The following is a 27,985-nucleotide window of genomic DNA, read 5'->3' on the forward strand; positions in this document are numbered from 1 at the left end:
CCCAACCCAACCCAACTCAACCCAACCCAACTCAACCCAACCCAATGGAGACCCTTCAACTCAACCCAACCCAACCCAACTCAACCCAACTCAACCCAACCCAACTCAACCCAACCCAACTCAACCCAACCCAACCCAACTCAACCCAACCCAACCCAACCCAACCCAATGGAGAACCTTCAACTCAACCCAACCCAACTCAACCCAACCCAACCCAACCCAACCCAACCCAACCCAACCCAATGGAGACCCTTCAACCCAACCCAACCCAACCCAACCCAACCCAACCCAACTCAACCCAACTCAACCCAACCCAACCCAACCCAATGGAGACCCTTCAACCCAACCCAACCCAACCCAACCCAACCCAACTCAACTCAACCCAACCCAACCCAACCCAACCCAACCCAACCCAATGGAGACCCTTCAACCCAACCCAACCCAACCCAACCCAACCCAACCCAACCCAACCCAACGGTGTCCTCCACACCCCATCGGCCATCCCCTCCCCCCCCACCCCCCATTTTGGGCCGGTTTCATCCAATTCCCCCCCCCCCCGCGGGCTCCTTTCGGCCATCTTGGCGCTTTATTGAGCGGCCGCTCCCCGGAGCCGACGCCGGGGGGGGCAAATTTTGGGGCAAAAAAGAAGAAAAAAGGGGTTTTGTCACCCCCCCAACGGAGGTCAGGCCTCGCTCCTGTCGACGCCGGTCATGGGGTAAGTGCCGGGGTCTTCCTTGTTGTAGAGCCCCTTCCAGTGGGCCCTCCCTGCCGAAAATTTCACTTATTTTCCCTCAATTTCCCCTTTTTTGGGCCGTTTCGGGCTCAAAAAGGTCGCGGCAAGCCCAAACATCCCACCCTCGCTTGTTTTTTTTGGGGGAAAACTTTGGGATTTTGGGGTTTCCCGATTTAAGGGCGCGCCCTCAAGGCCCTCAACCCAACGCCATCTCCTTGCTGTGCCCCTAAAGTGTTTTTTTTCTCCTTAATCCCCCTTTTTTGGTTAAAAATGGGCTTTTTCTCCTGAAAAGGCTCATGGGAAGCCCAAACATCCCATGTTTGGTTAGATTTTGGGCAGAAAGTTGAGGATTTTGGGGTTCTTCGGTCTAAGGACGCGCCCTCAAGGCCCTCAACCCAACGCCGTCTCCTTGCTGTGCCCCTAAAGTGTTTTTTTTATCCTTAATCCCCCTTTTTTGGTTAAAAATGGGCTTTTTCTCCTGAAAAGGTTCATGGGAAGCCCAAACATCCCATGGTTGCTTGGATTTTGGGGAGAAAGTTTGGGATTTTGGGGTTCTCCTGTCTAAGGCCGCGCCCTCAACTCAACGCCATCTCCTTGCTGTGCCCCTAAAGTGTTTTTTTTATCCTTAATCCCGTTTTTTTGGTTAAAAATGGGCTTTTTCTCCTTAAAAGGTTCATGGGAAGCCCAAACATCCCACGGTTGCTTGGATTTTGGGGAGAAAGTTGAGGATTTTGGGGTTCTCCCATCTAAGGACACGCCCTCAACTCAACGCCATCTTCTTGCTGTGCCCCTAAAGTGCTTTTTTTATCCTTAATCCCGTTTTTTTGGTTAAAAATGGGCTTTTTCTCCTGAAAAGGCTCATGGGAAGCCCAAACATCCCATGTTTGGTTGGATTTTGGGGAGAAAGTTGAGGATTTTGGGGTTCTCCCGTCTAAGGACGCGCCCTCAAGGCCCTCAACCCAACGCCATCTCCTTGCTGTGCCCCTAAAGTGTTTTTTTTATCCTTAATCCCGTTTTTTTGGTTAAAAATGGGCTTTTTCTCCTGAAAAGGTTCATGGGAAGCACAAACATCCCACACTTGCTTGAATTTTGGGGAGAAAGTTGAGGATTTTGGGGTTCTCCCGTCTAAGGACGCGCCCTCAACTCAACGCCATCTTCTTGCTGTGCCCCTAAAGTGTTTTTTTTCTCCTTAATCCCGTTTTTTTGGTTAAAAATGGGCTTTTTCTACTGAAAAGGTTCATGGGAAGCCCAAACATCCCATGTTTGGTTGGATTTTGGGGAGAAAGTTGAGGGTTTTGGGGTTCTTCAGTCTAAGGGCGCGCCCTCAAGGCCGTCAACCCAACGCCACTTCCTTGCTGTGCCCCTAAAGTGCTTTTTTTATCCTTAATCCCCCTTTTTTGGTTAAAAACAGGCTTTTTCTCCTGAAAAGGCTCATGGGAAACCCAAACATCCCATGTTTGGTTGGATTTTGGGCAGAAAGTTGAGGATTTTGGGGTTCTTCGGTCTAAGGACGTGCCCTCAAGGCCCTCAACCCAACGCCGTCTCCTTGCTGTGCCCCTAAAGTGCTTTTTTTATCCTTAATCCTGTTTTTTGGTTAAAAATGGGCTTTTTCTCCTGAAAAGGTTCATGGGAAGCCCAAACATCCCACGCTTGCTTGAATTTTGGGGGAAAAATTCAGGATTTTGGGGTTTCCCGATTTAAGGGCGCGCCATCAAGGCCCTCAACCCAACGCCATCTCCTTGCTGTGCCCCTAAAGTGTTTTTTTTATCATTAATCCCCCTTTTTTGGTTAAAAATGGGCTATTTCTCCTGAAAAGGCTCATGGGAAGCCCAAACATCCCACACTTGCTTGGATTTTGGGGAGAAAGTTTGGGATTTTGGGGTCCTCCTGTCTAAGGACGCGCCCTCAACCCAACGCCATCTTCTTGCTGTGCCGCTGAAGTGTTTTTTTATCCTTAATCCCCCTTTTTTGGTTAAAAATGGGCTGTTTCTCCTGAAAAGGTTCATGGGAAGCCCAAACATCCCATGGTTGCTTGGATTTTGAGGAGAAAGTTGAGGATTTTGTGGTTCTCCCGTCTAAGGACGCGCCCTCAACTCAACGCCGTCTCCTTGCAGTGCCCCTAAAGTGTTTTTTTATATGTTTTTTTATCCTTAATCCCCCTTCTTTGGTTAAAAATGGGGCTATTTCTCCTGAAAAGGCTCATGGGAAGCCCAAACATCCCATGGTTGCTTGGATTTTGGGGAGAAAGTTGAGGATTTTGGGGTTCTCCCGTCTAAGGACGCGCCCTCAACCCAACGCCATCTCCTTGCTGTGCCCCTAAAATGCTTTTTTTATCCTTAATCCCGTTTTTTTGGTTAAAAATGGGCTGTTTCTCCTGAAAAGGTTCATGGGAAGCCCAAACATCCCATGGTTGCTTGGATTTTGGGCAGAAAATTGAGGATTTTGGGGTTCTCCCGTCTAAGGACGCGCCTTCAACTCAACGCCATCTTCTTGCTGTGCCCCTAAAGTGTTTTTTTTTCTCCTTAATCCCCCTTTTTTGGTTAAAAATGGGCTATTTCTCCTTAAAAGCTTCATGGGAAGCCCAAACATCCCACGCTTGCTTGGATTTTGGGGGAAAATTTCAGGATTTTGGGGTTTCCCGATTTAAGGGCGCGCCATCAAGGCCGTCAACCCAACGCCACTTCCTTGCTGTGCCCCTAAAGTGTTTTTTTTATCCTTAATCCCCCTTTTTTGGTTAAAAATGGGCTTTTTCTCCTGAAAAGGTTCATGGGAAGCCCAAACATCCCATGGTTGCTTGGATTTTGGGGAGAAAATTGAGGATTTTGGGGTTCTCCCGTCTAAGGACGCGCCCTCAACTCAACGCCATCTCCTTGCTGTGCCCCTGAAGTGTTTTTTTTATCCTTAATCCCCCTTTTTTGGTTAAAAATGGGCTTTTTCTCCTGAAAAGGTTCATGGGAAGCCCAAACATCCCATGTTTGGTTGGATTTTGGGCAGAAAGTTGAGGATTTTGGGGTTCTTCGGTCTAAGGACGCGCCCTCAAGGCCCTCAACCCAATGCCGTCTCCTTGCTGTGCCCCTAAAGTGTTTTTTTTCTCCTTAATCCCCATTTTTTGGTTAAAAATGGGCTTTTTCTCCTGAAAAGGCTCATGGGAAGCCCAAACATCCCACGGTTGCTTGGATTTTGGGGAGAAAGTTGAGGATTTTGGGGTTCTCCCGTCTAAGGACGCGCCCTCAACTCAACGCCATCTCCTTGCTGTGACCCTAAAGTGTTTTTTTTATCCTTAATCCCCCTTTTTTGGTTAAAAATGGGCTGTTTCTCCTGAAAAGGTTCATGGGAAGCCCAAACATCCCATGTTTGGTTGGATTTTGGGCAGAAAGTTGAGGATTTTGGGGTTCTTCGGTCTAAGGACGCGCCCTCAAGGCCCTCAACCCAATGCCGTCTCCTTGCTGTGCCCCTAAAGTGTTTTTTTTCTCCTTAATCCCCCTTTTTTGGTTAAAAATGGGCTATTTCTCCTGAAAAGGTTCATGGGAAGCCCAAACATCCCATGCTTGCTTGGATTTTGGGGGGAAAGTTCGGGATTTTGGGGTTCTTCAATCTAAGGGCGCGCCCTCAAGGCCCTCAACCCAACGCCATCTCCTTGCTGTGCCCCTAAAGTGCTTTTTTTATCCTTAATCCCCCTTTTTTGGTTAAAAATGGGCTTTTTCTCCTGAAAAGGTTCATGGGAAGCCCAAACATCCCACGGTTGCTTAGATTTTGGGGGGAAACTTTGGGATTTTGGGGTTCTCCCGTCTAAGGACGCGCCCTCAACTCAACGCCATCTTCTTGCTGTGCCCCTAAAGTGTTTTTTTGATCCTTAATCCCGTTTTTTTGGTTAAAAATGGGCTTTTTCTCCTGAAAAGGCTCATGGGAAGCCCAAACATCCCATGTTTGGTTGGATTTTGGGCAGAAAGTTGAGGATTTTGGGGTTCTTCGGTCTAAGGACGCGCCATCAAGGCCGTCAACCCAACGCCGTCTCCTTGCTGTGCCCCTAAAGTGTTTTTTTTTCTCCTTAATCCCCCTTTTTTGGTTAAAAACAGGCTTTTTCTCCTGAAAAGGTTCATGGGAAGCCCAAACATCCCATGCTTGGTTGGATTTTGGGGAGAAAGTTCGGGATTTTGGGGTTCTCCCGTCTAAGGACGCGGCCTCAACTCAACGCCATCTCCTTGCTGTGCCCCTAAAGTGCTTTTTTTATCCTTAATCCCTTTGTTTTTGGTTAAAAATGGGCTTTTTCTCCTGAAAAGGTCCATGGGAAGCCCAAACATCCCACGCTTGCTTGGATTTTGGGGGGAAAAATTGGGATTTTGGGGTTTCCCTATCTAAGGACGCGCCCTCAACTCAACGCCATCTTCTTGCTGTGCCCCTAAAGTGTTTTTTTGATCCTTAATCTCCCTTTTTTGGTTAAAAACGGGTTTTTTCTCCTGAAAAGGCTCATGGGAAGCCCAAACATCCCATGTTTGGTTGGATTTTGGGCAGAAAGTTGAGGATTTTGGGGTTCTCCCGTCTAAGGACGCGCCCTCAAGGCCCTCAACCCAACGCCGTCTCCTTGCTGTGCCCCTAAAGTGCTTTTTTTATCCTTAATCCCCCTTTTTTTGGTTAAAAATGGGCTTTTTCTCCTGAAAAGGCTCATGGGAAGCCCAAACATCCCACGCTTGCTTGAATTTTGTGGGAAAATTTCAGGATTTTGGGGTTTCCCTATCTAAGAACGTGCCCTCAAGGCCCTCAACCCAACGCCATCTCCTTGCTGTGCCCCTAAAGTGTTTTTTTTATCCTTAATCCCCCTTTTTTGGTTAAAAATGGGCTATTTCTCCTTAAAAGGTTCATGGGAAGCCCAAACATCCCACACTTGTTTAGATTTTGGGGGGAAACTTTGGGATTTTGGGGTTCTCCCGTCTAAGGACGCGCCCTCAACTCAACGCCATCTTCTTGCTGTGCCCCTGAAGTGTTTTTTTTATCCTTAATCCCCTTTTTTGGTTAAAAATGGGCTATTTCTACTGAAAAGGTTCATGGGAAGCCCAAACATCCCACGCTTGCTTGAATTTTGGGGGAAAATTTCAGGATTTTGGGGTTTCCCTATCTAAGAACGCGCCCTCAAGGCCCTCAACCCAACACTATTTTCCCGCTGTGCCCCAAAAGTGATTTTTCATGTTATTTTGACCGTTTTTCCCCCATTTTTGCTCACCTCTCCTCCTCTGGCAGAAGCAGACGACCCCCAGCAGCCCCAGGAGCAGCGCGGCGGCGGCGGCGGCGCACCCGGCCACCAGCGGGACGGGCAGAGCCGGGGCTGTCCAAAACACCCCAAAACACCCCAAAAACAAGGTCAGCAACCTCAGAGAATGAATTTTGGGGTCATTTCCCTCCTTTTTCACTGATTTCCTTGCCTCTTCTTTCAATTTTTCCATCCCTTTTCTCCGTTTTCCCAATTCCTTCAAGGATTTCCTTCTTTCCCCCCAAAATTTCTCCATCTTTTTCAAATTTTCCACCTCTTTTTACAAATTTTCCCTCTTTTTTTCAAATTTTCCCTCTTTTTTTCAAAATTTCCCTCTTTTTTTCAAGTTTTCCCTCTCTTTTTTCAGATTTTCCCTCTTTTTTTTCAAATTTTCCCTCTTTTTTTTCAAATTTCCCCTCTTTTTTTTCAAATTTCCCTCTCTTTTTCAAGTTTTCCCTCTCTTTTTTCAATTTTTCCGTCTCTTTTTCCAATTTCTCCACTTTTTTCCCCATTTCTCCCCCTCCCTTTTCAATTTCTTCACCTCCTTTCTCATTTTCTCTGCCTCCTTCTTCAATTTCCCCAATTCCTTCATTTTTTTTTGCCTCCTTCTTTAATTTCTCCCCCTCCTTTAACCATTTTCCCCCTCTTTTAACCATTTTCCTCCTCTTTTAACCATTTTTTACCCTTTTTAACCATTTCTCCACCTTTTTTAACCATTCCCCACCTTTTTCAACCATTCCCCACCCCTTTTAACCATTTCCACCTCTTTTTAACCATTTCTCCATCTTTTTAACCATTTCCCACCTTTTTTAACCATTTCCAACCTTTTTTAACCATTCTCCACCCCTTTTAACCATTTTCCACCCTTTTTAACCATTCCCCACCCCTTTTAACCATTTCCCTCCCTTTTTAACCGTTTCCCACCTTTTTTAACCATTTCCCACCCTTTTTAACCATTTCCCACCTTTTTTTAACCATTTCTCCAACTTTTTAAACCATTTTCCCACCCTTTTTAACCATTCTCCACCCCTTTTAACCATTTTCCCACCCTTTTTTAACCAATTTCCACCCTTTTTAACCATTTCCACCCCTTTTAACCATTTCCACCTCTTTTAAACCATTTTCCACTCTTTTTAACCATTTTCCACCTCTTTTTAACCATTTTCCACCTCTTTTTAACCATTTTACCCCATTTTTAACCATTTCCCACCCTTTTTAACCATTCCCCACCTTTTTTAACCATTCTCCACCCCTTTTAACCATTTCCCACCTATTTTAACAATTTCTCCACCTTTTTAACCATTCTCCACTTTTTTTCACCATTTCCCACCTTTTTTAACCATTTCCCACCCTTTTTAACCATTTTCCCCCTTTTTTCACCATTTCCCACCTTTTTAACCATTCCCCCCCTTTTCTAACCATTCCCCACCTCCTTTTTCACCTCCTCCCCCTCCTTTCCCAATTTCCCCCTTTTTTCCCCCAATTTCCCTCCTCCCCTCCCTGCTGACATCCCCCACCTTTCCCCATCTCCAAAAAAACCCATTTTCGCCTTAATTTTGAGCCCATAACTCACATTTTCACCAACCCAACGCGCTCTTCCTCCCCCAACCCAACCTCATCTTCCTCTCCCAACCCAACGCGCTCTTCCTCTCCCAACTCATCATCATCTTCATCCCCCAACTCAACTCAACGTCATCTTCCAACTCAACGCGCTCTTCGTCACCCAACCCAACGCGCTCTTCCTCGCCCAACTCAACCTCATCTTCCTCTTCCAACCCAACGCACTCTTCCTCTCCCAAATCATCATCATCTTCCTCTCCCAACTCAACGTCATCTTCATCCCCAACTCAACCTCATCTTCCTCTTCCAACTCAACGCAATCATCTTCCAACCCAACGCGCTCTTCGTCACCCAACTCAACCTCATCTTCCTCTTCCAACTCATCATCATCTTCCTCCTCCAACTCAACGCGATCATCTCCCAACTCAACGCACTCTTCCTCCCCCAACCCAACGCGCTCTTCCTCCCCAACTCAACCTCATCTTCATCCCCAACTCAACATCATCTTCCTCACCCAGCTCAACCTCATCTTCCTCCCCCACTCAACGTCATCATCTCCCAACTCAACGCTCTTCCTCGTCAACTCAACGCACTCTTCCTCCCCAACTCAACCTCATCTTCCTCACCCAACTCAATGCGCTCTTCCTCTTCCAACCCAACATAATCTTCCTCACTCAACTCAACCTCATCTTCCTCCCCAACTCAACCTCATCTTCATCCCCAACTCAACATCATCTTCCTCCCCCACTCAACGTCATCATCTCCCAACTCAACACTCTTCCTCGTCAACTCAACGCGCTCTTCCTCCCCAACTCAACCTCATCTTCCTCTTCCAACTCAACTCTTCCTCTCCCAACTCAACATCATCATGTCCCAACTCAATGTCATCTTCCAACTCAACGCGCTCTTCGTCACCCAACTCAACCTCATCTTCCTCACCCAACTCAACGCAATCATCTCCCAACTCAACGCGCTCTTCCTCTTCCAACTCAACGTCATCCTCCCCCAACTCAACGTCATCTTCATCCCCAACTCATCATCGTCATCTCCCAACTCAACGCTCTTCCTCCCCAACTCAACATCATCTTCCTCTTCCAACTCAACACTCTTCCTCCCCAACTCAACCTCATCTTCCTCACCCAACTCAACGCGATCATCCCCCAACTCAACTCTTCCTCCCCAACTCAACCTCATCTTCCTCACCCAACTCAACGCACTCTTCCTCTCCCAACCCAACGCGCTCTTCCTCCCCCAACTCAACCTCATCTTCCTCTTCCAACTCAATGCTCTTCCTCTTCCAACTCAACGTCATCCTCTCCCAACCCAACTCTTCCTCTCCCAACTCAACTCTTTCTCTTCCAACTCAACGCTCTTCCTCTCCCAACCCAACACGCTCTTCCTCCCCCAACTCAACCTCATCTTCCTCTTCCAACCCAACGCAATCATCCCCCAACTCAACGCTCTTCCTCTTCCAACTCAACGTCATCCTCTCCCAACCCAACTCTTCCTCCCCCAACCCAACGCTCTTCCTCCCCAACTCAACCTCATCTTCCTCCCCCAACCCAACGCTCTTCCTCCCCAACTCAACATCATCTTCCTCTTCCAACTCAATGCGCTCTTCCTCTTCCAACTCATCATCATCTTCCTCCCCAACTCAACTCAATCATCTCCCAACCCAACGCGCTCTTCCTCCCCAACTCAACATCATCTTCCTCCCCCAACTCAACCTCATCTTCCTCTTCCAACCCAACGCAATCATCCCCCAACTCAACGCGCTCTTCCTCTCCCAACTCAACCTCATCTTCCTCTTCCAACTCAACGCGCTCTTCCTCTCCCAACTCAACCTCATCTTCCTCTCCCAACCCAATGCGCTCTTCCTCTCCCAACTCAACCTCATCTTCCTCTTCCTCCCCAACTCAACTCTTCCTCCCCAACCCAACGCCCTCTCCCACCCCCTCCCCATCTCCCACCCCCTCCCCATCACCCCCCCTCCCCCCCGCCCCCTCCGACGCCGTCTCCCCCCCCCCCTCACCTCTCACGGTGACCACCAGCGCGCGGCTGAGGGGCGAGGGCACCCACCGCCGGCTCACCCTCTCCTCGTACCGACAGGAGAAGCTCCCGCCCGTGTTTTTGGCCACGGGGAGGCTGAAAAGGACCCGGTCCCGGGCCCCGGTCTCCGAAAATTGTTGGGCGCCATCTTTGTAGACGTAGAACCTCCTCTCGCCCGCCCCGCTGCCGTTGACCGCGCACGTCACCCCCAGGGTGTCCCCGGCCCGAACTTCGCCCGAGGGGGGGTCCAGGAGCAGGCCCGGAGGGCCCGGCAGGTCTGTGAACAAAAAAAATAAAGATTTCCAGGCAAAAAAATGCATTTTTGGGAAAAAACGCCGCGTTCGGCGCCAAAATGAGCTATTTTTAACGAATTCGGCTTATTACGGCGGCGTCGACGGGTTGTTGGGGTTGACCAAGAGGGTTGGAAGAGGTGGAGAAGACCCCAAAAGGGAATTGGGCCAATTTCCAGCTAATCAGGGTGAGTTTGGGTAATTTTAATCGTTTTCAGCTAGCGAGGGGAGGCGAGAAGGCGTTTTTGGCTGTTTTTTGACTGTTTTTGACTGTTTTTTGACTCTTTTTTGACTGTTTTCTGACTTTTTTGACTGGTTTTGACTGTTTTATGACTGGTTTTTGACTTATTTGACTGGTTTTGACTGTTTTTGACTCGTTTTAACTGTTTTTGGCTGGTTTTGACTGGTTTTGACTGTTTTTTGACTGTTTTTTGACCTTTTTGACTGTTTTTGACTGTTTTTGACTGTTTTTTGACTTTTTTGACTATTTTTTGACTGTTTTTGACTGTTTTTGACTGTTTTTGACTGTTTTTTGACTTTTTTTGACCCTTTTTTGACCCTTTTTTGACTGTTTTTGACTGTTTTTTGACTGTTTTTTGACTTTTTTGACTGTTTTTGACTGGTTTTGACTGGTTTTGACTGGTTTTGACTGATTTTTGACTGGTTTTGACTGGTTTTTGACTGGTTTTGACCGGTTTTGGCAGGTTTTGACCCAATTTTTCTCGAATTTTAGGAATCAGAGCTGAATCTGAGGCTGGATTTGGAAAATTGGGGCCTCCGAGCACTCCTCGAGGTGGATTTTGGGGAATCAAGGTTCCTCCAATGACTTTTTGGGGTCAATTTTGGGGAAAAAAGGTTAATCCAACACCTTTTTGGGGTGGATTTTTGGGAACTGAGGTTCCTCCAATGACTTCTTGGGGTGGATTTTGGGGAAAAAGGTTAAACCAACTTCTTTTTGGGGTGGATTTTGGGAACCGAGGTTCCTCCAATGACTTTTTGGGGTGGATTTTTGGGAATTAAGGTTCCCCAACCACCCCTCAAGGTGGATTTTGGGACCCAAGGACCCTCCGATGACTTTTTGGGGTGGATTTTGGGGAAAAAAGGTCAATCCAACACCTTTTTGGGGTGGATTTTGGGAACTGAGGTTCCTCGAATGACTTTTTGGGGTGGATTTTGGGGAAAATAGGTTAATCCAACACCTTTTTGGGGTGGATTTTGGGAACTGAGGTTCCTCCGATGACTTTTTGGGGTGGATTTTGGGGAAAAAAGGTTAATCCAACTTCTTTTTGGGGTGGATTTTTGGGAACTGAGGTTCCTCCAACTTCTTTTTGGGGTCAATTTTGGGGAAAAAGGTTAATCCAACACCTTTTTGGGGTGGATTTTTGGGAACTGAGGTTCCTCCAATGACTTCTTGGGGTCAATTTTGGGGAAAAAAGGTTAATCTAACTTCTTTTTGGGGTGGATTTTTGGGAACTGAGGTTCCTCCAATGACTTTTTGGGGTGGATTTTTGGGAATTGAGGTTCCCCAACCACCCCTCAAGGTGGATTTTGGGACCCAAGGACCCTCCGATGACTTTTTGGGGTGGATTTTGGGGAAAAAAGGTCAATCCAACACCTTTTTGGGGTGGATTTTTGGGAACCGAGGTTCCTCCGGCGACATTTTGGGGCGGATTTCGGGGACCCGAGGACCCTCCAGCCCCCCCCCCCACCCGAGCCAAATTTTTGGGGGGGTCCCCACCTACCCTTGACGGCCACCTCCAAGCCCGGGCTGGGGGGCGACGCCAACCACGTTCCCCCCACCTCCTCCTCGACCCCGCAGCTGAAGGTCCCCCCGAAACCCTTGGGGGTCTCCGGGATCAGGAGCTCCGAGGACCCCCCCGGGGGGGTCCCGGGGGGGGTTTTGGGGTCCGGGGGGCTCCTGGGGATCTCGATCCCGTTCCTATAGAAGCGAAACCGGAGCCCGGGGGCGGCCCCGGGTGCAAGGCAGGTGAGTCGCAGGGGGTCGCCCTCGCTCAGCTCGGTGAAGGGGGGCTCCACGTCCAGGCGGGGGGCCGGGGGGGGCTCTGAAAATGAGAAAAAACGGGGAAAAAGGGTTAAAAATTAAGGCGGGGGGAGCTGGAATGAAAATTGGGAGGAAAAACGGCGATTTCGGGGTCGGGCGGAACGTCTTGATGGATCCCAAAATGGAATTGAGGATGGTGAAGTTGGGTTTGGAACAGCCCGCCATTGAATTTGGGGAGGAAAATGGCAATTTTAGGTCAGGAGGAACGTCTCGATGGACCTCAAAATGGAATTGAAGATGGAAAATTTGGGTTTGGGACATCCCAGAGTTAAATTTGAGGACAAAAATGCCAATTTAAGGTGAAGAGAAATGTCTTGATGGACCCCAAAATGGAATTGAGGATGGAAAATTTGGGTTTGAATCATCAAGAATTCAATTTGAGGGGGAAAATGGCAATTTTAGGTCAGGAGAAACATCTCGATGGACCCCAAAATGGAATTGAGGATGGAGAAGTTGGGTTTGGAACAGCCCGCCATTGAATTTGGGGAGGAAAATGGCAATTTTAGGTCAGGAGGAACGTCTTGATGGACCTCAACATGGAATTGAAGATGGAAATTTTGGGTTTAAAACTTCAAGAATTAAATTTGAGGAGGAAAATGGCAATTTAAGGTCAGGAGGAACGTCTTGATGGACCCCAAAATGGAATTGAAGATGGAAAATTTGGGTTTGGGACATCCCAGGATTAAATTTGAGGAGGAAAATGGCAATTTAAGGTCAGGAGGAACGTCTTGATGGACCTCAACATGGAATTGAAGATGGAAAATTTGGGTTTAAAACATCAATAATTAAATTTGAGGAGGAAAATGGCAATTTAAGGTTAGGAGAAACATCTCGATGGACCTCAACATGGAACTGAGGATGGGCAAAACCTCTTAAAAACATCAATTTTGGGCCAAAAAGTCCATCACTTGACGACTGGGGCAGCTGGATGAAGACCGCCCCGCGACATCACACCCCACCGTTAGCCGCGCTCCCCCCCACGCCCCAAAAAGCCAGGATTTGACCCCAAAACCCCTCCTTACCCTTGACGAAGACCTCCAGGGCCTCGCTGGGGACGGAGAGGATCCAACGGCCTTGGACGCGCTCTTCGTAGGCGCAGCTGAAGTTCCCGCTGTGGTTTCGGCCGCCGGGGGCCACCAGGAGCCCGATTTGGTGGCCCCCCATGGCCACCTCCACCCCCTCGGGGGCCTTGGACGGGCCCTTGAAGAAGTGGAAGCGCGGCCGCACCGCGCGCGCCGGGGCCGTGCAGAGGAAGAGGAGGGGGGAGCCTTCGCCCACCACCCGCGACGTCGCGTTGAGGGCCAGCGTCGGGGCAGGGGGAGGGTCTGCGGGCCAAAAATTTGGGGAAAAAACATCAAGATTTGGTCCCAAATTCGTTTTTTAACCCGATTTGGGGTTTTAGGGTTTTTTTTGGGGGAAAAATGGGGGTTTGGGGTGCGGAATGCGGTTTGGGGAGGAAAAGGGTGATTTAAGGAAAAGGAGGAATGTCTTGGTGGACCTCAACGGGGAATTGAGGATGGAAAATTTGGGTTTAAAACTTCAAGAATTAAATTTGAAGAGGAAAATGGCAATTTTAGGTAAGGAGGAACGTCTTGATGGACCTCAACATGGAATTGAAGATGGGAAATTTGGGTTTGAATCATCAAGAATTAAATTTGAGGAGGAAAATGGCAATTTAAGGTGAAGAGAAACATCTTGATGGACCCCAAAATGGAACTGAAGATGGAAAATTTGGGTTTAAAACTTCAAGAATTAAATTTGGGGAGGAAAATGGCAATTTAAGGTCAGGAGGAACGTCTTGATGGACCCCAAAATGGAATTGAAGATGGGAAATTTGGGTTTGGGACGTCCCAGAATTGAATTTGGGAAGAAAATGGCAATTTAAGGTCAGGAGGAACGTCTTGATGGACCCCAAAATGGAAGTAAAGATGGAAATTTTGGGTTTGGGATACCCCAGAATTCAATTTGAGAACAAAAATGGCAATTTGAGGTCAGGAGGAACGTCTTGATGGACGTCAACGTGAAATTTAGGTTGAAAAATTTGGGTTTGGGACATCCCAAAATTAAATTTGGGAAGAAAATGCTAATTTAAGGAAAAGGAGAAATGTCTTGGTAGACCTCAACATGAAAGTAAAGATGGAAAATTTGGGTTTGGATCGTCCCAAAATTGAATTTGAGGAGGAAAATGGCAATTTAAGGTTATGAGGAACATATTTATGGACCTCAACGTGGAATTTAGGTTGGAAAATTTGGGTTTTGAACATCCCACGGTCAAATTTGAGGAGGAAAATGGCAATTTGAGGTGAGGAGGAACGTCTTGATGGACCTCAACATGAAATTAAAGATGGGAAATTTGGGTTTGGGACATCCCAGAATTCAATTTGAGGAGGAAAATGGCAATTTAAGGTCAGGAGGAACGTCTTGATGGAGCCAAAAATGGAATTGAAGATGGAAATTTTGGGTTTGGGATATCCCAGAATCAAATTTGAGGAGGAAAATGGCAATTTGAGATTAGAAAAACCATCATTATGGACCTCAACATGAAATTAAAGACGGAAATCTTGGGTTTGGGACATCCCATGGTCAAATTTGGGGAGGAAAATGGCAATTTGAGATTAGAAAAACCATCATTATGGACCTCAACACTAAATTTAAGGAGAAAAATGGCAATTTAAGGTTAGGAGAAACATCCTGATGTACCCCAACGTGGAATTAAAGACGGAAATCTTGGGTTTGGAGCATCCCAGAGTTAAATTTGGGGAGGAAAATGGCAATTTGAGATTAGAAAAACCATCATTATGGACCTCAACATGAAATTAAAGACGGAAATCTTGGGTTTGGGACATCCCATGGTCCAATTTGGGGAGGAAAATGGCAATTTAAGGTTAGAAGAAACATCATTATGAACCTCAACATGAAATTAAAGATGGAAAACTTGGGTTTGGGACATCCCACGGTCAAATTTGGGGAGGAAAATGGCAATTTAAGGTTATGGGGAGCATCCCTATGAACCTCAACGCTAAATTTAAGGAGGAAAATGCCAATTTAAGGTTATGAGGAACATCATTATGGACCTCAACGTGGAATTTAGGTTGGAAAACTTGGGTTTGGAGCATCCCATGGTCAAATTTGGGGAGGAAAATGGCAATTTAAGGTTATGAGGAACATCTTGATGGACCTCAACATGAAATTAAAGATGGAAAACTTGGGTTTCAACATCTCGGAATTAAATTTGAGGAGGAAAATGGCAATTTGAGGTTAGAAAAACCATCATTATGGACCTCAACATGAAATTAAAGACGGAAATCTTGGGTTTGGGACATCCCATGGTCAAATTTGAGGAGGAAAATGGCAATTTAAGGTTAGAAGAAACATCATTATGAACCTCAACATGGAATTGAAGATGGAAAATTTGGGTTTCAACATCCCAGAATTAAATTTGAGGAGGAAAATGGCAATTTAAGGTTAGAAGAAACATCATTATGAACCTCAACGCTAAATTTAAGGAGGAAAATGGCAATTTAAGGTTAGGAGGAACATCATTATGGACCTCAACGTGGAATTAAAGACGGAAATCTTGGGTTTGGAGCATCCCGCGGTCAAATTTGGGGAGGAAAATGGCAATTTGAGATTAGAAAAACCATCATTATGGACCTCAACATGGAATTGAAGACGGAAAACTTTGGTTTGGGACATCCCACGGTCAAATTTGGGGAGGAAAATGGCAATTTAAGGTTAGAAGAAACATCATTATGGACCTCAACACTAAATTTGAGGAGGAAAATGGCAATTTAAGGTTATGAGGAACATCATTATGGACCCCAACATGGAATTAAAGACGGAAAACTTGGGTTTGGATCATCCCATGGTCAAATTTGAGGAGGAAAATGGCAATTTAAGGTTATGAGGAACATCCTGATGGACCTCAACATGAAAGTAAAGACGGAAAACTTGGGTTTGGAGCATCCCGCGGTCAAATTTGGGGAGGAAAATGGCAATTTGAGATTAGAAAAACCATCATTATGGACCTCAACATGAAATTAAAGATGGAAAACTTGGTTTTTGGGCATCCCAGCATGAAATTTGAGGAGGAAAATGCCAATTTAAGGTTATGGGGAGCATCCCTATGAACCTCAACGCTAAATTTAAGGAGGAAAATGCCAATTTAAGGTTATGAGGAACATCGTTATGGACCTCAACGTGGAATTTAGGTTGGAAAACTTGGGTTTGGAGCATCCCATGGTCAAATTTGGGGAGGAAAATGGCAATTTAAGGTTATGAGGAACATCTTGATGGACCTCAACATGAAATTAAAGATGGAAAACTTGGGTTTCAACATCTCGGAATTAAATTTGAGGAGGAAAATGGCAATTTGAGGTTAGAAAAACCATCATTATGGACCTCAACATGAAATTAAAGACGGAAATCTTGGGTTTGGGACATCCCACGGTCAAATTTGAGGAGGAAAATGGCAATTTAAGGTTAGGAGGAACATCATTATGGACCTCAACATGAAATTAAAGATGGAAAACTTGGTTTTTGGGCATCCCAGCATGAAATTTGAGGAGGAAAACGCCAGTTTGAAGCCCACCTCTGACATTGATGTTCACAGCTCTGCTCTCCCGCGAGCGCGTGGGCCGGCGGTAGCGGTCGAGGACGGTGTAGGTACAGGTGTGGGGCCCCCCGTCCTTGGGGCCGGTGACGTTGTAGGTGTAGGTGTAGGTCCTCCAGGAGCTCCTGACGTCCAGCCAGCTCCCAGTCCGGGAGAACTGGAAGCCCTGGACCTTACTGGTGGACCTGGGGGCCGCGCAGCGGATGGAGACGGTGTCCCCGATGAGGTACTCGGCCTTCTCCGGCGTCACCGTGATGTTGGGAGGAGGAGGAAGGGCTGGAGGAGAAGGGGTTGTTTTGGGGAGAAAATCGAGGAAAGTGGGGCCCGCCTGGCGCCGACCCAAAATTCGGGGTTTTTTGGCCGCCACGGGGGCGTCGCGGAGGCGGATTTGGGTTTTTTTGGCAAAAATGGAGGTGTCTTGGAAGCAAGTTTGGGCTTTTTGGGCACGATGGAAGCGTCTCAGAACCAAATTTGGTTTTTTTCGCAAAAATGGAGGCACCTCAGAACTAAATTTGGGATTTTTTTGCAACAATGGAGGCATCTCGGAACCAAATTTGGGCTTTTTTTGCAAAAATGGAGGGACCTCAGAAACAAATTTGGGATTTTTGGTCACGATGGGGGTGTCTCAGAACCAAATTTGGGCTTTTTGGCAATGATGGAAGTATCTTGGAACCAAATTTGGGATTTTTTTGCAAAAATAGAGGTATCTTGGAAGCAAATTTGGGCTTTTTGGCCATGATGAAAGCATCTTGGAACCAAATTTGGGCTTTTTTGCAAAAATGGAGGCATCTCGGAACCAAATTTGGGCTTTTTTGCAAAACTGGAGGTACCTCAGAACCAAATTTGGGCTTTTTGGCCATGATGGAGGCATCTCGGAACCAAATTTGGGATATTTTTTGCAAAAATGGAGGTACCTCAGAACCAAATTTGGGCTTTTTAGCCATGATGGGGGTGTCTCAGAACCAAATTTGGGCTTTTTTGCAAAAATGGAGGCATCTTGGAACCAAATTTGTTTTTTTTTGCAAAACTGGAGGTACCTCAGAACCAAATTTGGGCTTTTTGGCAATGATGGAAGTATCTTGGAACCAAATTTGGGCTTTTTTTGCAAAAATTGATGTATCTCAGAACCAAATTTGGGCTTTTTGGCCACAATGGAGGGATCTCAGAACCAAAATTGGGATTTTTTTGCAAAAATAGAGGTATCTCGGAACCAAATTTGTTTTTTTTTTTTTTTCGCAAAAATTGAGGTACCTCAGAACCAAATTTGGGCTTTTTGGCCACGATGGAAGCATCTCGGAACCAAATTTGGGATTTTTTTGCAAAAATAGAGGTATCTCGGAACTAAATTTGGGCTTTTTGGCCACGATGGAGGGATCTCAGAATCAAATTTGGGCTTTTTCGCAAAAATGGAGGAACCTCAGAACCAAATTTGGGCTTTTTAGCCACAATGGGGGTGTCTCAGAGCCAAATTTGGGATTTTGTTTTGCAAAATTAGAGGTATCTCAGAACCAAATTTGGGCTTTTTGGGGGAGAAAATCAAGGAAGATGGGGCCCGCCTGGCGCCGACCCAAAATTTGGGTTTTTTTGGCCGCAACAAGGGGCGTCGTGGAGGCGAATTTGGGGTTTTTTGGCAAAAATGGAGGTGTCTTGGAAGCAAGTTTGGGCTTTTTGGGCACGATGGAAGCGTCTCGGAACCAAATTTGGGATTTTTTTGCAAAAATGGAGGCATCTCAGAACCAAATTTGGGATTTTTTTGCAACAATGGAGGCATCTCGGAACCAAATTTGGGCTTTTTTTGCAAAAATGGAGGGACCTCAGAAACAAATTTGGGATTTTTGGTCACGATGGGGGTGTCTCAGAACCAAATTTGGGCTTTTTGGCCATGATGAAAGCGTCTCGGAACCAAATTTGGGATTTTTTTGCAAAAATGGAGGCACCTCAGAACCAAATTTGGGATTTTTTTGCAAAAATGGAGGCATCTCGGAACCAAATTTGGGCTTTTTTTGCAAAAATGGAGGGACCTCAGAAACAAATTTGGGATTTTTGGTCACGATGGGGGTGTCTCAGAACCAAATTTGGGCTTTTTGGCAATGATGGAAGTATCTTGGAACCAAATTTGGGATTTTTTTGCAAAAATAGAGGTATCTTGGAAGCAAATTTGGGCTTTTTGGCCACAATGGAGGTATCTCAGAATCAAATTTGGGCTTTTTCGCAAAAATGGAGGAACCTCAGAACCAAATTTGGGCTTTTTAGCCACGATGGGGGTGTCTCAGAGCCAAATTTGGGATTTTTTTTTGCAAAATTAGAGGTATCTCAGAACCAAATTTGGGCTTTTTGGGGGAGAAAATCAAGGAAGATGGGGCCCGCCTGGCGCCGACCCAAAATTTGGGGTTTTTTGGCCGCCACGGGGGCGTCGCGGAGGCGGATTTGGGATTTTTTGGCAAAAATGGAGGTGTCTTGGAAGCAAATTTGTTTTTTTTGGCCATGATGGAGGCACCTCGGAACCAAATTTGGGTTTTTTTTGCAAAAATGGAGGTACCTCAGAACTAAATTTGGGATTTTTTTGCAACAATGGAGGCATCTCGGAACCAAATTTGGGCTTTTTTTGCAAAAATGGAGGGACCTCAGAAACAAATTTGGGATTTTTGGTCACGATGGGGGTGTCTCAGAACCAAATTTGGGCTTTTTGTCAATGATGGAAGTATCTTGGAACCAAATTTGGGATTTTTTTGCAAAAATAGAGGTATCTTGGAAGCAAATTTGGGCTTTTTGGCCATGATGAAAGCATCTTGGAACCAAATTTGGGCTTTTTTGCAAAAATGGAGGCATCTCGGAACCAAATTTGGGCTTTTTTGCAAAACTGGAGGTACCTCAGAACCAAATTTGGGCTTTTTGGCCATGATGGAGGCATCTCGGAACCAAATTTGGGATTTTTTTTCAAAAATTGATGTATCTCAGAACCAAATTTGGGCTTTTTAGCCACGATGGGGGTGTCTCAGAACCAAATTTGGGCTTTTTTGCAAAAATGGAGGCATCTTGGAACCAAATTTGTTTTTTTTTTGCAAAACTGGAGGTACCTCAGAACCAAATTTGGGCTTTTTGGCAATGATGGAAGTATCTTGGAACCAAATTTGGGATTTTTTTGCAAAAATAGAGGTATCTTGGAAGCAAATTTGGGCTTTTTGGCCACGATGGAGGGATCTCAGAACCAAAATTGGGATTTTTTTGCAAAAATGGAGGTACCTTGGAACTAAATTTGTTTTTTTTGGACTCAATGGAGGCATCTCGGAACCAAATTTGGTCTTTTTTTGCAAAACTTGATGTATCTCAGAACCAAATTTGGGCTTTTTAGCCACAATGGAGGCATCTCGGAACCAAATTTGGGCTTTTTTTTGCAAAAATGGAGGGACCTCAGAACCAAATTTGGGCTTTTTGGCAATGATGGAAGTATCTTGGAACCAAATTTGGGATTTTTTTGCAAAAATAGAGGTATCTTGGAAGCAAATTTGGGCTTTTTGGCCACAATGGAGGTATCTCAGAATCAAATTTGGGCTTTTTCGCAAAAATGGAGGAACCTCAGAACCAAATTTGGGCTTTTTAGCCACAATGGGGGTGTCTCAGAGCCAAATTTGGGATTTTGTTTTGCAAAATTAGAGGTATCTCAGAACCAAATTTGGGCTTTTTGGGGGAGAAAATCAAGGAAGATGGGGCCCGCCTGGCGCCGACCCAAAATTTGGGTTTTTTTGGCCGCAACAAGGGGCGTCGTGGAGGCGAATTTGGGGTTTTTTGGCAAAAATGGAGGTGTCTTGGAAGCAAGTTTGGGCTTTTTGGGCACGATGGAAGCGTCTCGGAACCAAATTTGGGATTTTTTTGCAAAAATGGAGGCATCTCAGAACCAAATTTGGGATTTTTTTGCAACAATGGAGGCATCTCGGAACCAAATTTGGGCTTTTTTTGCAAAAATGGAGGGACCTCAGAAACAAATTTGGGATTTTTGGTCACGATGGGGGTGTCTCAGAGCCAAATTTGGGATTTTGTTTTGCAAAATTAGAGGTATCTCAGAACCAAATTTGGGCTTTTTGGGGGAGAAAATCAAGGAAGATGGGGCCCGCCTGGCGCCGACCCAAAATTTGGGGTTTTTTGGCCGCCACGGGGGCGTCGCGGAGGCGAATTTGGGGTTTTTTGGCAAAAATGGAGGTGTCTTGGAAGCAAGTTTGGGCTTTTTGGGCACGATGGAAGCGTCTCGGAACCAAATTTGGTATTTTTTTGCAAAAATAGAGGTATCCTGGAACCAAATTTGGGCTTTTTGGCCATGATGGAGGTATCTTGGAACTGAATTTGGGCTTTTTTTGCAAAAAAGGAGGAACCTCAGAACCAAATTTGGGCTTTTTAGCCACGATGGGGGTGTCTCAGAGCCAAATTTGGGATTTTTTTTTGCAAAATTAGAGGTATCTCAGAACCAAATTTGGGCTTTTTGGGGGAGAAAATCAAGGAAGATGGGGCCCGCCTGGCGCCGACCCCAAATTTGGGTTTTTTTCGGCCGCCACGGGGGCGTCGCGGAGGCGAATTTGTTTTTTTTTGGCAAAAATGGAGGTGTCTTGGAAGCAAATTTGGGTTTTTTGGCCATGATGGAGGCACCTCGGAACCAAATTTGTTTTTTTTTCGCAAAAATGGAGGTACCTCAGAACTAAATTTGGGATTTTTTTTGCAAAAATAGAGGTATCTTGGAAGCAAATTTGGGCTTTTTGGCCACAATGGAGGTACCTCAGAACCAAATTTGGGCTTTTTGGGGGAGAAAATCAAGGAAGATGGGGCCCGCCTGGCGCCGACCCAAAATTTGGGTTTTTTTGGCCGCCACGGGGGCGTCGCGGAGGCGGATTTGGGGTTTTTTGGCAAAAATGGAGGTGTCTTGGAAGCAAATTTGGGTTTTTTGGCCATGATGGAGGCACCTCGGAACCAAATTTGGGTTTTTTTCGCAAAAATGGAGGTACCTCAGAACTAAATTTGGGATTTTTTTGCAACAATGGAGGCGTCTCGGAACCAAATTTGGGCTTTTTTTGCAAAAATGGAGGGACCTCAGAAACAAATTTGGGATTTTTGGTCACGATGGGGGTGTCTCAGAACCAAATTTGGGCTTTTTGGCAATGATGGAAGTATCTTGGAACCAAATTTGGGATTTTTTTGCAAAAATGGAGGTATCTTGGAACCAAATTTGGGCTTTTTGGCCACGATGGAAGCATCTCGGAACCAAATTTGGGCTTTTTTTTGCAAAAATGGAGGAACCTCAGAACTAAATTTGGGCTTTTTAGCCACGGTGGAGGGATCTCGGAACTAAATTTGGGATTTTTTTGCAAAAATGGAGGTACCTTGGAACTAAATTTGTTTTCTTTGGACTCAATGGAAGCATCTCAGAACCAAATTTGGGCTTTTTGGCTATGATGGGGGCATCTCAGAACCAAATTTGGGATTTTTTTGCAAAAATAGAGGTATCTTGGAACCAAATTTGGACTTTTTTTTCCAAAATGGAGGTACCTCAGAACCAAATTTGGGCTTTTTGGCCACGATGGAAGCATCTCGGAACCAAATTTGGGATTTTTCGCAAAAATGGAGGTACCTCAGAACTAAATTTGGGATTTTTTTGCAAAAATGGAGGCATCTTGGAACCAAATTTGGGATTTTTTGCAAAACTGGAGGTACCTCAGAACCAAATTTGGGATTTTTGGCAACGGTGGAAGTATCTCGGAACCAAATTTGGGATTTTTTTGCAAAAATAGAGGTATCTCGGAACTAAATTTGGGCTTTTTGGCCACGATGGAGGGATCTCAGAACCAAAATTGGGATTTTTTTGCAAAAATGGAGGTACCTTGGAACTAAATTTGGGTTTTTTGGACTCAATGGAGGCATCTCGGAACCAAATTTGGTCTTTTTTTGCAAAACTTGATGTATCTCAGAACCAAATTTGGGCTTTTTAGCCACAATGGAGGCATCTCAGAACCAAATTTGGGATTTTTTTTCAAAAATAGAGGTATCTTGGAACCAAATTTGGGCTTTTTTGCAAAACTGGAGGTACCTCAGAACCAAGTAGAACCAAATTTGGGCTTTTTGGCCACAATTTTCGTTGTTTTGGTGCTGAGGTGAAAAAGAGGAAGGTGGGACCGCAGTGGCTTTAGTGCCGAGACGCGTGAGGTTTTGGGGTAAAAATGGGGAAATTTGGGTCCGAATGGGTCGCCCGTCCCCAAAATTTTTACCTGTTGGTAACCCCTGGAGGAGGATTATCGGGAGGAAAGCTGGAAGAAAAGGGAAAAAACGTCAATAAGGGGAAGGGGAGGGTGCTAAAAAGAGGTGAAAAAAGAGGAAAAATGGGAAAAATGCGTGGAAATGGTGATTTATTGACATGGAGGAAAGGAAAAAGGATTGAGAGGAAAAAGAAAATGGGAAAGAAGGGAAAATAGAAAAAGGAGAAAAGAAAAAGGGAAAAATAGGGGAAAAGAAAAGAAAAGGGGGAAAAAAAGGGAAAAACAAAAAAAAAAAAAAAGAAAGAGAAAAGAAAGGAAAACCTCAAAAATGGGAAATTAAAAGTTTGGGCGGTGCCAAAAGCAACAGAAATGAAAGAAAAAAGTCAGCGCCCTGATGGGAAATGTAGGGGAGAGGTGGAAGAAATGGGGGAAAATGTGACGAGATTGGGAAAAAAGATAAAGAAATGGGGGAAAATGGGATGAGATTGGGAAAAAGATAAAGAAATGGGGGAAAATGGGATGAGATTGGGAAAAAAGATTAAGAAATGGGGAATAAATGGGATGAGATTGGGGAAAAATATAAAGAAATGGGGAAAAAATGGGATGAGATTGGGGAAAAATATAAAGAAATGGGGAAAAACAGGTAGAAATGGGGGAAAAGCAGTTGGAGGTGGGGAAAAAAACAAGGAAATGGGGAAAAATGGGTAGAGGTGGGGAAAAATTGGTAGAAATGGGGAAAAAAGGGGTAGAGGTGGGGAAAAAATGGTAGAAATGGGGAAAAAAACAAAGAAAAGGGGAAAAATGGGTAGAGGTGGGGAAAAAAAATAAATGGGGACAAAGCAGGTGGGGAAAAACATAAAGAAATGGGGAAAAAACAAAGAAATGGGGAAAAAAAAACAGAGAAATGGGGAAAAAACACCCAAAGAAATGGGGAAAAAACAAAGAAATTGGGGAAAAGACAAAGAAATGGGGAAAAAAAAAAACAACAAAGAAATGGGGACAAAACAAAGAAATGGGGAAAAAAACAAGGAAATGGGGAAAAAAAACAAGTAGAGGTGGGGAAAAAATCAAAGAAATTGGGAAAAAAGACGTAGAAGTAGGAAAAAAGATGTAGAAGTAGGAAAAAAGACGGGGGGGTGGGGAAAAAAGATGTAGAAATAGGAAAAAAGACGTAGAGATTGGGGAAAAAATGCAAAGAAATGGGAAAAACACGTAGAGATTGGGGAAAAAATGCAAAGAAATGGGAAAAAAACACGTAGAGATTGGGGAAAAAATGCAAAGAAATGGGAAAAAAACACGTAGAGATTGGGGAAAAATGCAAAGAAATGGGAAAAAAACACGTAGAGATTGGGGAAAAAATGCAAAGAAATGGGAAAAACACGTAGAGATTGGGGAAAAAAACAAAGAAATGGGAAAAACACGTAGAGATTGGGGAAAAATGCAAAGAAATGGGAAAAAACACGTAGAGATTGGGGAAAAATGCAAAGAAATGGGAAAAACACGTAGAGATTGGGGAAAAATGCAAAGAAATGGGAAAAAACACGTAGAGATTGGGGAAAAATGCAAAGAAATGGGAAAAACACGTAGAGATTGGGGAAAAATGCAAAGAAATGGGAAAAAAACACATAGAGATTGGGGAAAAATGCAAAGAAATGGGAAAAACACGTAGAGATTGGGGAAAAATGCAAAGAAATGGGAAAAAACACGTAGAGATTGGGGAAAAATGCAAAGAAATGGGAAAAACACGTAGAGATTGGGGAAAAAATGCAAAGAAATGGGAAAAACACGTAGAGATTGGGGAAAAATGCAAAGAAATGGGAAAAACACGTAGAGATTGGGGAAAAATGCAAAGAAATGGGAAAAAAACACGTAGAGATTGGGGAAAAAATGCAAAGAAATGGGAAAAACACGTAGAGATTGGGGAAAAAATGCAAAGAAATGGGAAAAAACACGTAGAGATTGGGGAAAAAATGCAAAGAAATGGGAAAAACACGTAGAGATTGGGGAAAAATGCAAAGAAATGGGAAAAAACACGTAGAGATTGGGGAAAAAATGCAAAGAAATGGGAAAAAACACGTAGAGATTGGGGAAAAAATGCAAAGAAATGGGAAAAACACGTAGAGATTGGGGAAAAATGCAAAGAAATGGGAAAAAACACGTAGAGATTGGGGAAAAAATGCAAAGAAATGGGAAAAAAAGGGGAAGAGGCCGAGGAGCGAGGGAGAAGTTGGCGTAGAAAAGACGGAAAAAGGGGAGGAGGAAAAAACGGGCATGGGAATGGGGGAAAAAAGGGAGGAATTGGGAAAAAGGGGAGGATGAGGAGTGGGAAAAGGAGGAAGAGGAGGAGGAGGAGGAGGAGGAGGGGAGGAAGGCTCACCCAGCAGGGGGATGAGGTGGAGGAGCCCCATGGCGCGCCCTCCTCTTGCCCTCGCTGCCGGGACGGGAACATCTCCTTCCCCCTCCGCATCCGCCACGTCAGCCCCCAGTTGCTGGGGAACAAAAACGTCAGAAAAGTCCCAAAAAATCAAAAAAAAAAATCATAAAAAAAAAAATTAAAAAAAAAATAAAAAAAAAACGAAAATTGCGACATTTTCCCTTGGCGCGCCGTCAAGAGCCAACGCGGCGTTGAGCAATTCGGCGGGTTCCGCCCCAAAAAGTGCCCGCCGGAGGTGGCTTTGCGGCGGGCGGCCTCTTCCCCCTTGGGGAAATGGGGTGAAAAACCTGCTTTTTGGGGTTGTTTCGGGGCGGGGGCGGTGGTTTTTGGGGCGGCGGGGATCTCCGCGCCGCGTTGCGCCGAAGAAGGGGCTCCAGTCAACGCGTTGACCATGGGGGGGTCGCCACTTCGTTTTGAGGCTTTTTAGAGGTTTTTGGCGACTTTCGTAGCCCCGAAAAAAAAAAAAACCAAAGCGGCGGGGAAGACCAGAAATAACCCTGAATCGGTGATTTTGCTGATGCGTTTTGGGGGAAATTGAGGCAGTTTTGGTTCCCGATTTGCGAGGAAACCTCAGCGGCGACCCCGAAGTTCCTCTTCGCCGGCCCGCCCTCGGCTTCCTCGTTTTGGGTGAAATCGTGACTCATCCTGCCCAAAAAAAGCGGCTTTTTGGGCAATTAATTAATTATTTTAGGTGATTATCCAAAAAGAGCCAAAATTGGAAAATCTGGAGGACCCTCGGGGCCGAGATCGGGGCCGTGATGGGTTTTTACCCTTTTTTTTGCGGGGTTTTGCCGATTTGTTTGTTTTTTATGGTGATTTTTGGAGCAGGGATCGGGGTGGTTGTGGGATCGGTGGGGGGCGAAAATGTTCAGATCGGTGGATTTGACACAAAAATGTGTGTTTAGCAGGGGGATTGAACAAAAATGTCAATTAACAAAAATGTGAATTGAACAAAAATGTGAATTAACAAAAATGTCAATTAACAAAAATGTGAATTGAACAAAAATGTGAATTAACAAAAATGTCAATTAACAAAAATGTCAATTAACAAAAATGTGAAGTTAACAAAAATTGTGATTAACACAATTGGGATTTTAACAAAAATCTACGTTTAACACAAATGCGTGTTTGAAGATGTGAATTTACCAGAAACGTGAATTTATCAAAAAAGTGAATTTCTCAATAATGCAAATTTACCAGAAACGTGAATTTCTCAGAAATGGGAATTGAACAAAAACGAGTAACAGAAAAGTGAATTTAACAGAAACATGAATTTTACAGAAAAACGAATTTAAAAGAAACTGGAATTTACACAAAAATGACTTGAACAAAAACGTGGATTTAACAAAAACACGAATTTAACCCAAATTTCTATTTTTATCTGCTTTCAGGAACAGGAACCGGCTCTGATTGGACCCGAAGACGGGCACCGCGTGCGCCAACCACAAAATTTAATTTTTTTACTAATTTTTGGCGGATTTAAGGTTTGAAGCACGAGGCCCTGTTGCCTTTTCGGGAGAATTTTTGCGTATTTGGGGCAAATTGGGCTGGAAAACGTCTTTTTGAGGAGCGTCGGGGCCGTGTTTCGGACGCGCTCGTCCCTTGCGGTGTCCCGGTAGGTTTGGGGTGGAAAAGTGGGAAATCAGCCCAAAATAAGACCTCTGGGGGTCTTTGAGGAGGTTTGGGAGAAGTCGTGGTCATGGTCATGGTCAACCCCAAAAATCAGTAGAAAAAGGGCAAAAATCCCCTCGAAACCTCAAAAATTGATAGAAAAAGGGCAAAATTCCCATTTTCAAACCCCAAAAATCAATAGAAAAAGGGCAAAATTTTCCTTCAAACGCCAAAAATCGATAGAAAAAGGGAAAAAATTCCCTCCAAATAAAAATCAGTAGAAAAAGGGCAAAATTCCCATTTTTAACCCCAAAAAATCAGCAGAAAAAGGGCAAAATTCCCATTTTCAACCCCAAAAAATCAGTAGAAAAAGGGCAAAATTCCCATTTTTAACCCCCAAAAATCAGTAGAAAAAGGGCAAAATTCCCATTTTCAACCCCAAAAAATCAGCAGAAAAAGGGCAAAATTCCCATTTTCAACCCCAAAAATTGATAGAAAAAGGGCAAAATTCCCATTTTCAACCCCAAAAAATCAGTAGAAAAAGGGCAAAATTCCCATTTTTAACCCCCAAAAATCAGTAGAAAAAGGGCAAAATTCCCATTTTCAACCCCCAAAAATCAGTAGAAAAAGGGCAAAATTCCCATTTTCAACCCCAAAAAATCAGTAGAAAAAGGGCAAAATTCCCATTTTCAACCCCCAAAAATCAGTAGAAAAAGGGCAAAATTCCCATTTTCAACCCCTCAAAATGAGTAGAAATAGGACAAAATTCCCCTTAAACCCCCCCAAAAATCAGTAGGAAAAGGGCAAAATTCCCATTTTTAACCCCAAAAAATCAGTAGAAAAAGGGCAAAATTCCCATTTTTAACCCCAAAAAATCAGCAGAAAAAGGGCAAAATTCCCCTTTAGGCCCCCAAAATTGGTAGAAAAAGGGCAAAATCCCCTTTCAGCCCCACAAAATAAGTAGAAAAATGGTAAAATCCCCCTCCAACCCCCCAAAATAATAGGAAAAGGGCAAAAATCCTAAATTTCAGGAGGCTAACGCTTTTTTTCTTTAAATCCTTTAGGTTTTGGGGTCTTGACCGCGCCGGGCGGACGAAGGAACGAAGCCTTTTTTTTTGGGGCAATATTTGTCGTTTTGAAGTATTTGGAGCTA

The 27,985-nt window shown here is 44.8% G+C and overlaps 1 protein-coding gene and 1 long non-coding RNA gene across 2 annotated transcripts; one reads left to right on the forward strand and one right to left on the reverse strand.

Moving 5' to 3' along the window:
- Positions 1–564: 564 nt before the first annotated feature.
- Positions 565–25,299, reverse strand: LOC311425989 (Fc receptor-like protein 5). Its single transcript, XM_084502072.1, has 8 exons — positions 25,165–25,299; positions 22,800–22,838; positions 16,531–16,827; positions 12,962–13,264; positions 11,620–11,940; positions 9,571–9,864; positions 5,952–6,053; positions 565–765 (listed from the first exon to the last, which is right to left on the reverse strand). Exons 1-8 carry the CDS (start codon positions 25,193–25,195, stop codon positions 683–685), a joined length of 1,470 nt encoding a protein of 489 aa, XP_084358198.1. The 5' UTR covers positions 25,196–25,299; the 3' UTR covers positions 565–682.
- LOC311425990 lies at positions 5,952–27,985 on the forward strand. The gene is made up of 4 exons (XR_014686479.1): positions 5,952–6,088; positions 9,648–9,862; positions 26,613–26,836; positions 27,897–27,985. It is a non-coding gene; the product is annotated as an uncharacterized lncRNA (long non-coding RNA).

This window comes from Aythya ferina (genome assembly GCF_964211825.1).
Source record: "Aythya ferina genome assembly, chromosome: 36".
NCBI classification, from domain to species: Eukaryota; Metazoa; Chordata; class Aves; order Anseriformes; family Anatidae; genus Aythya; species Aythya ferina.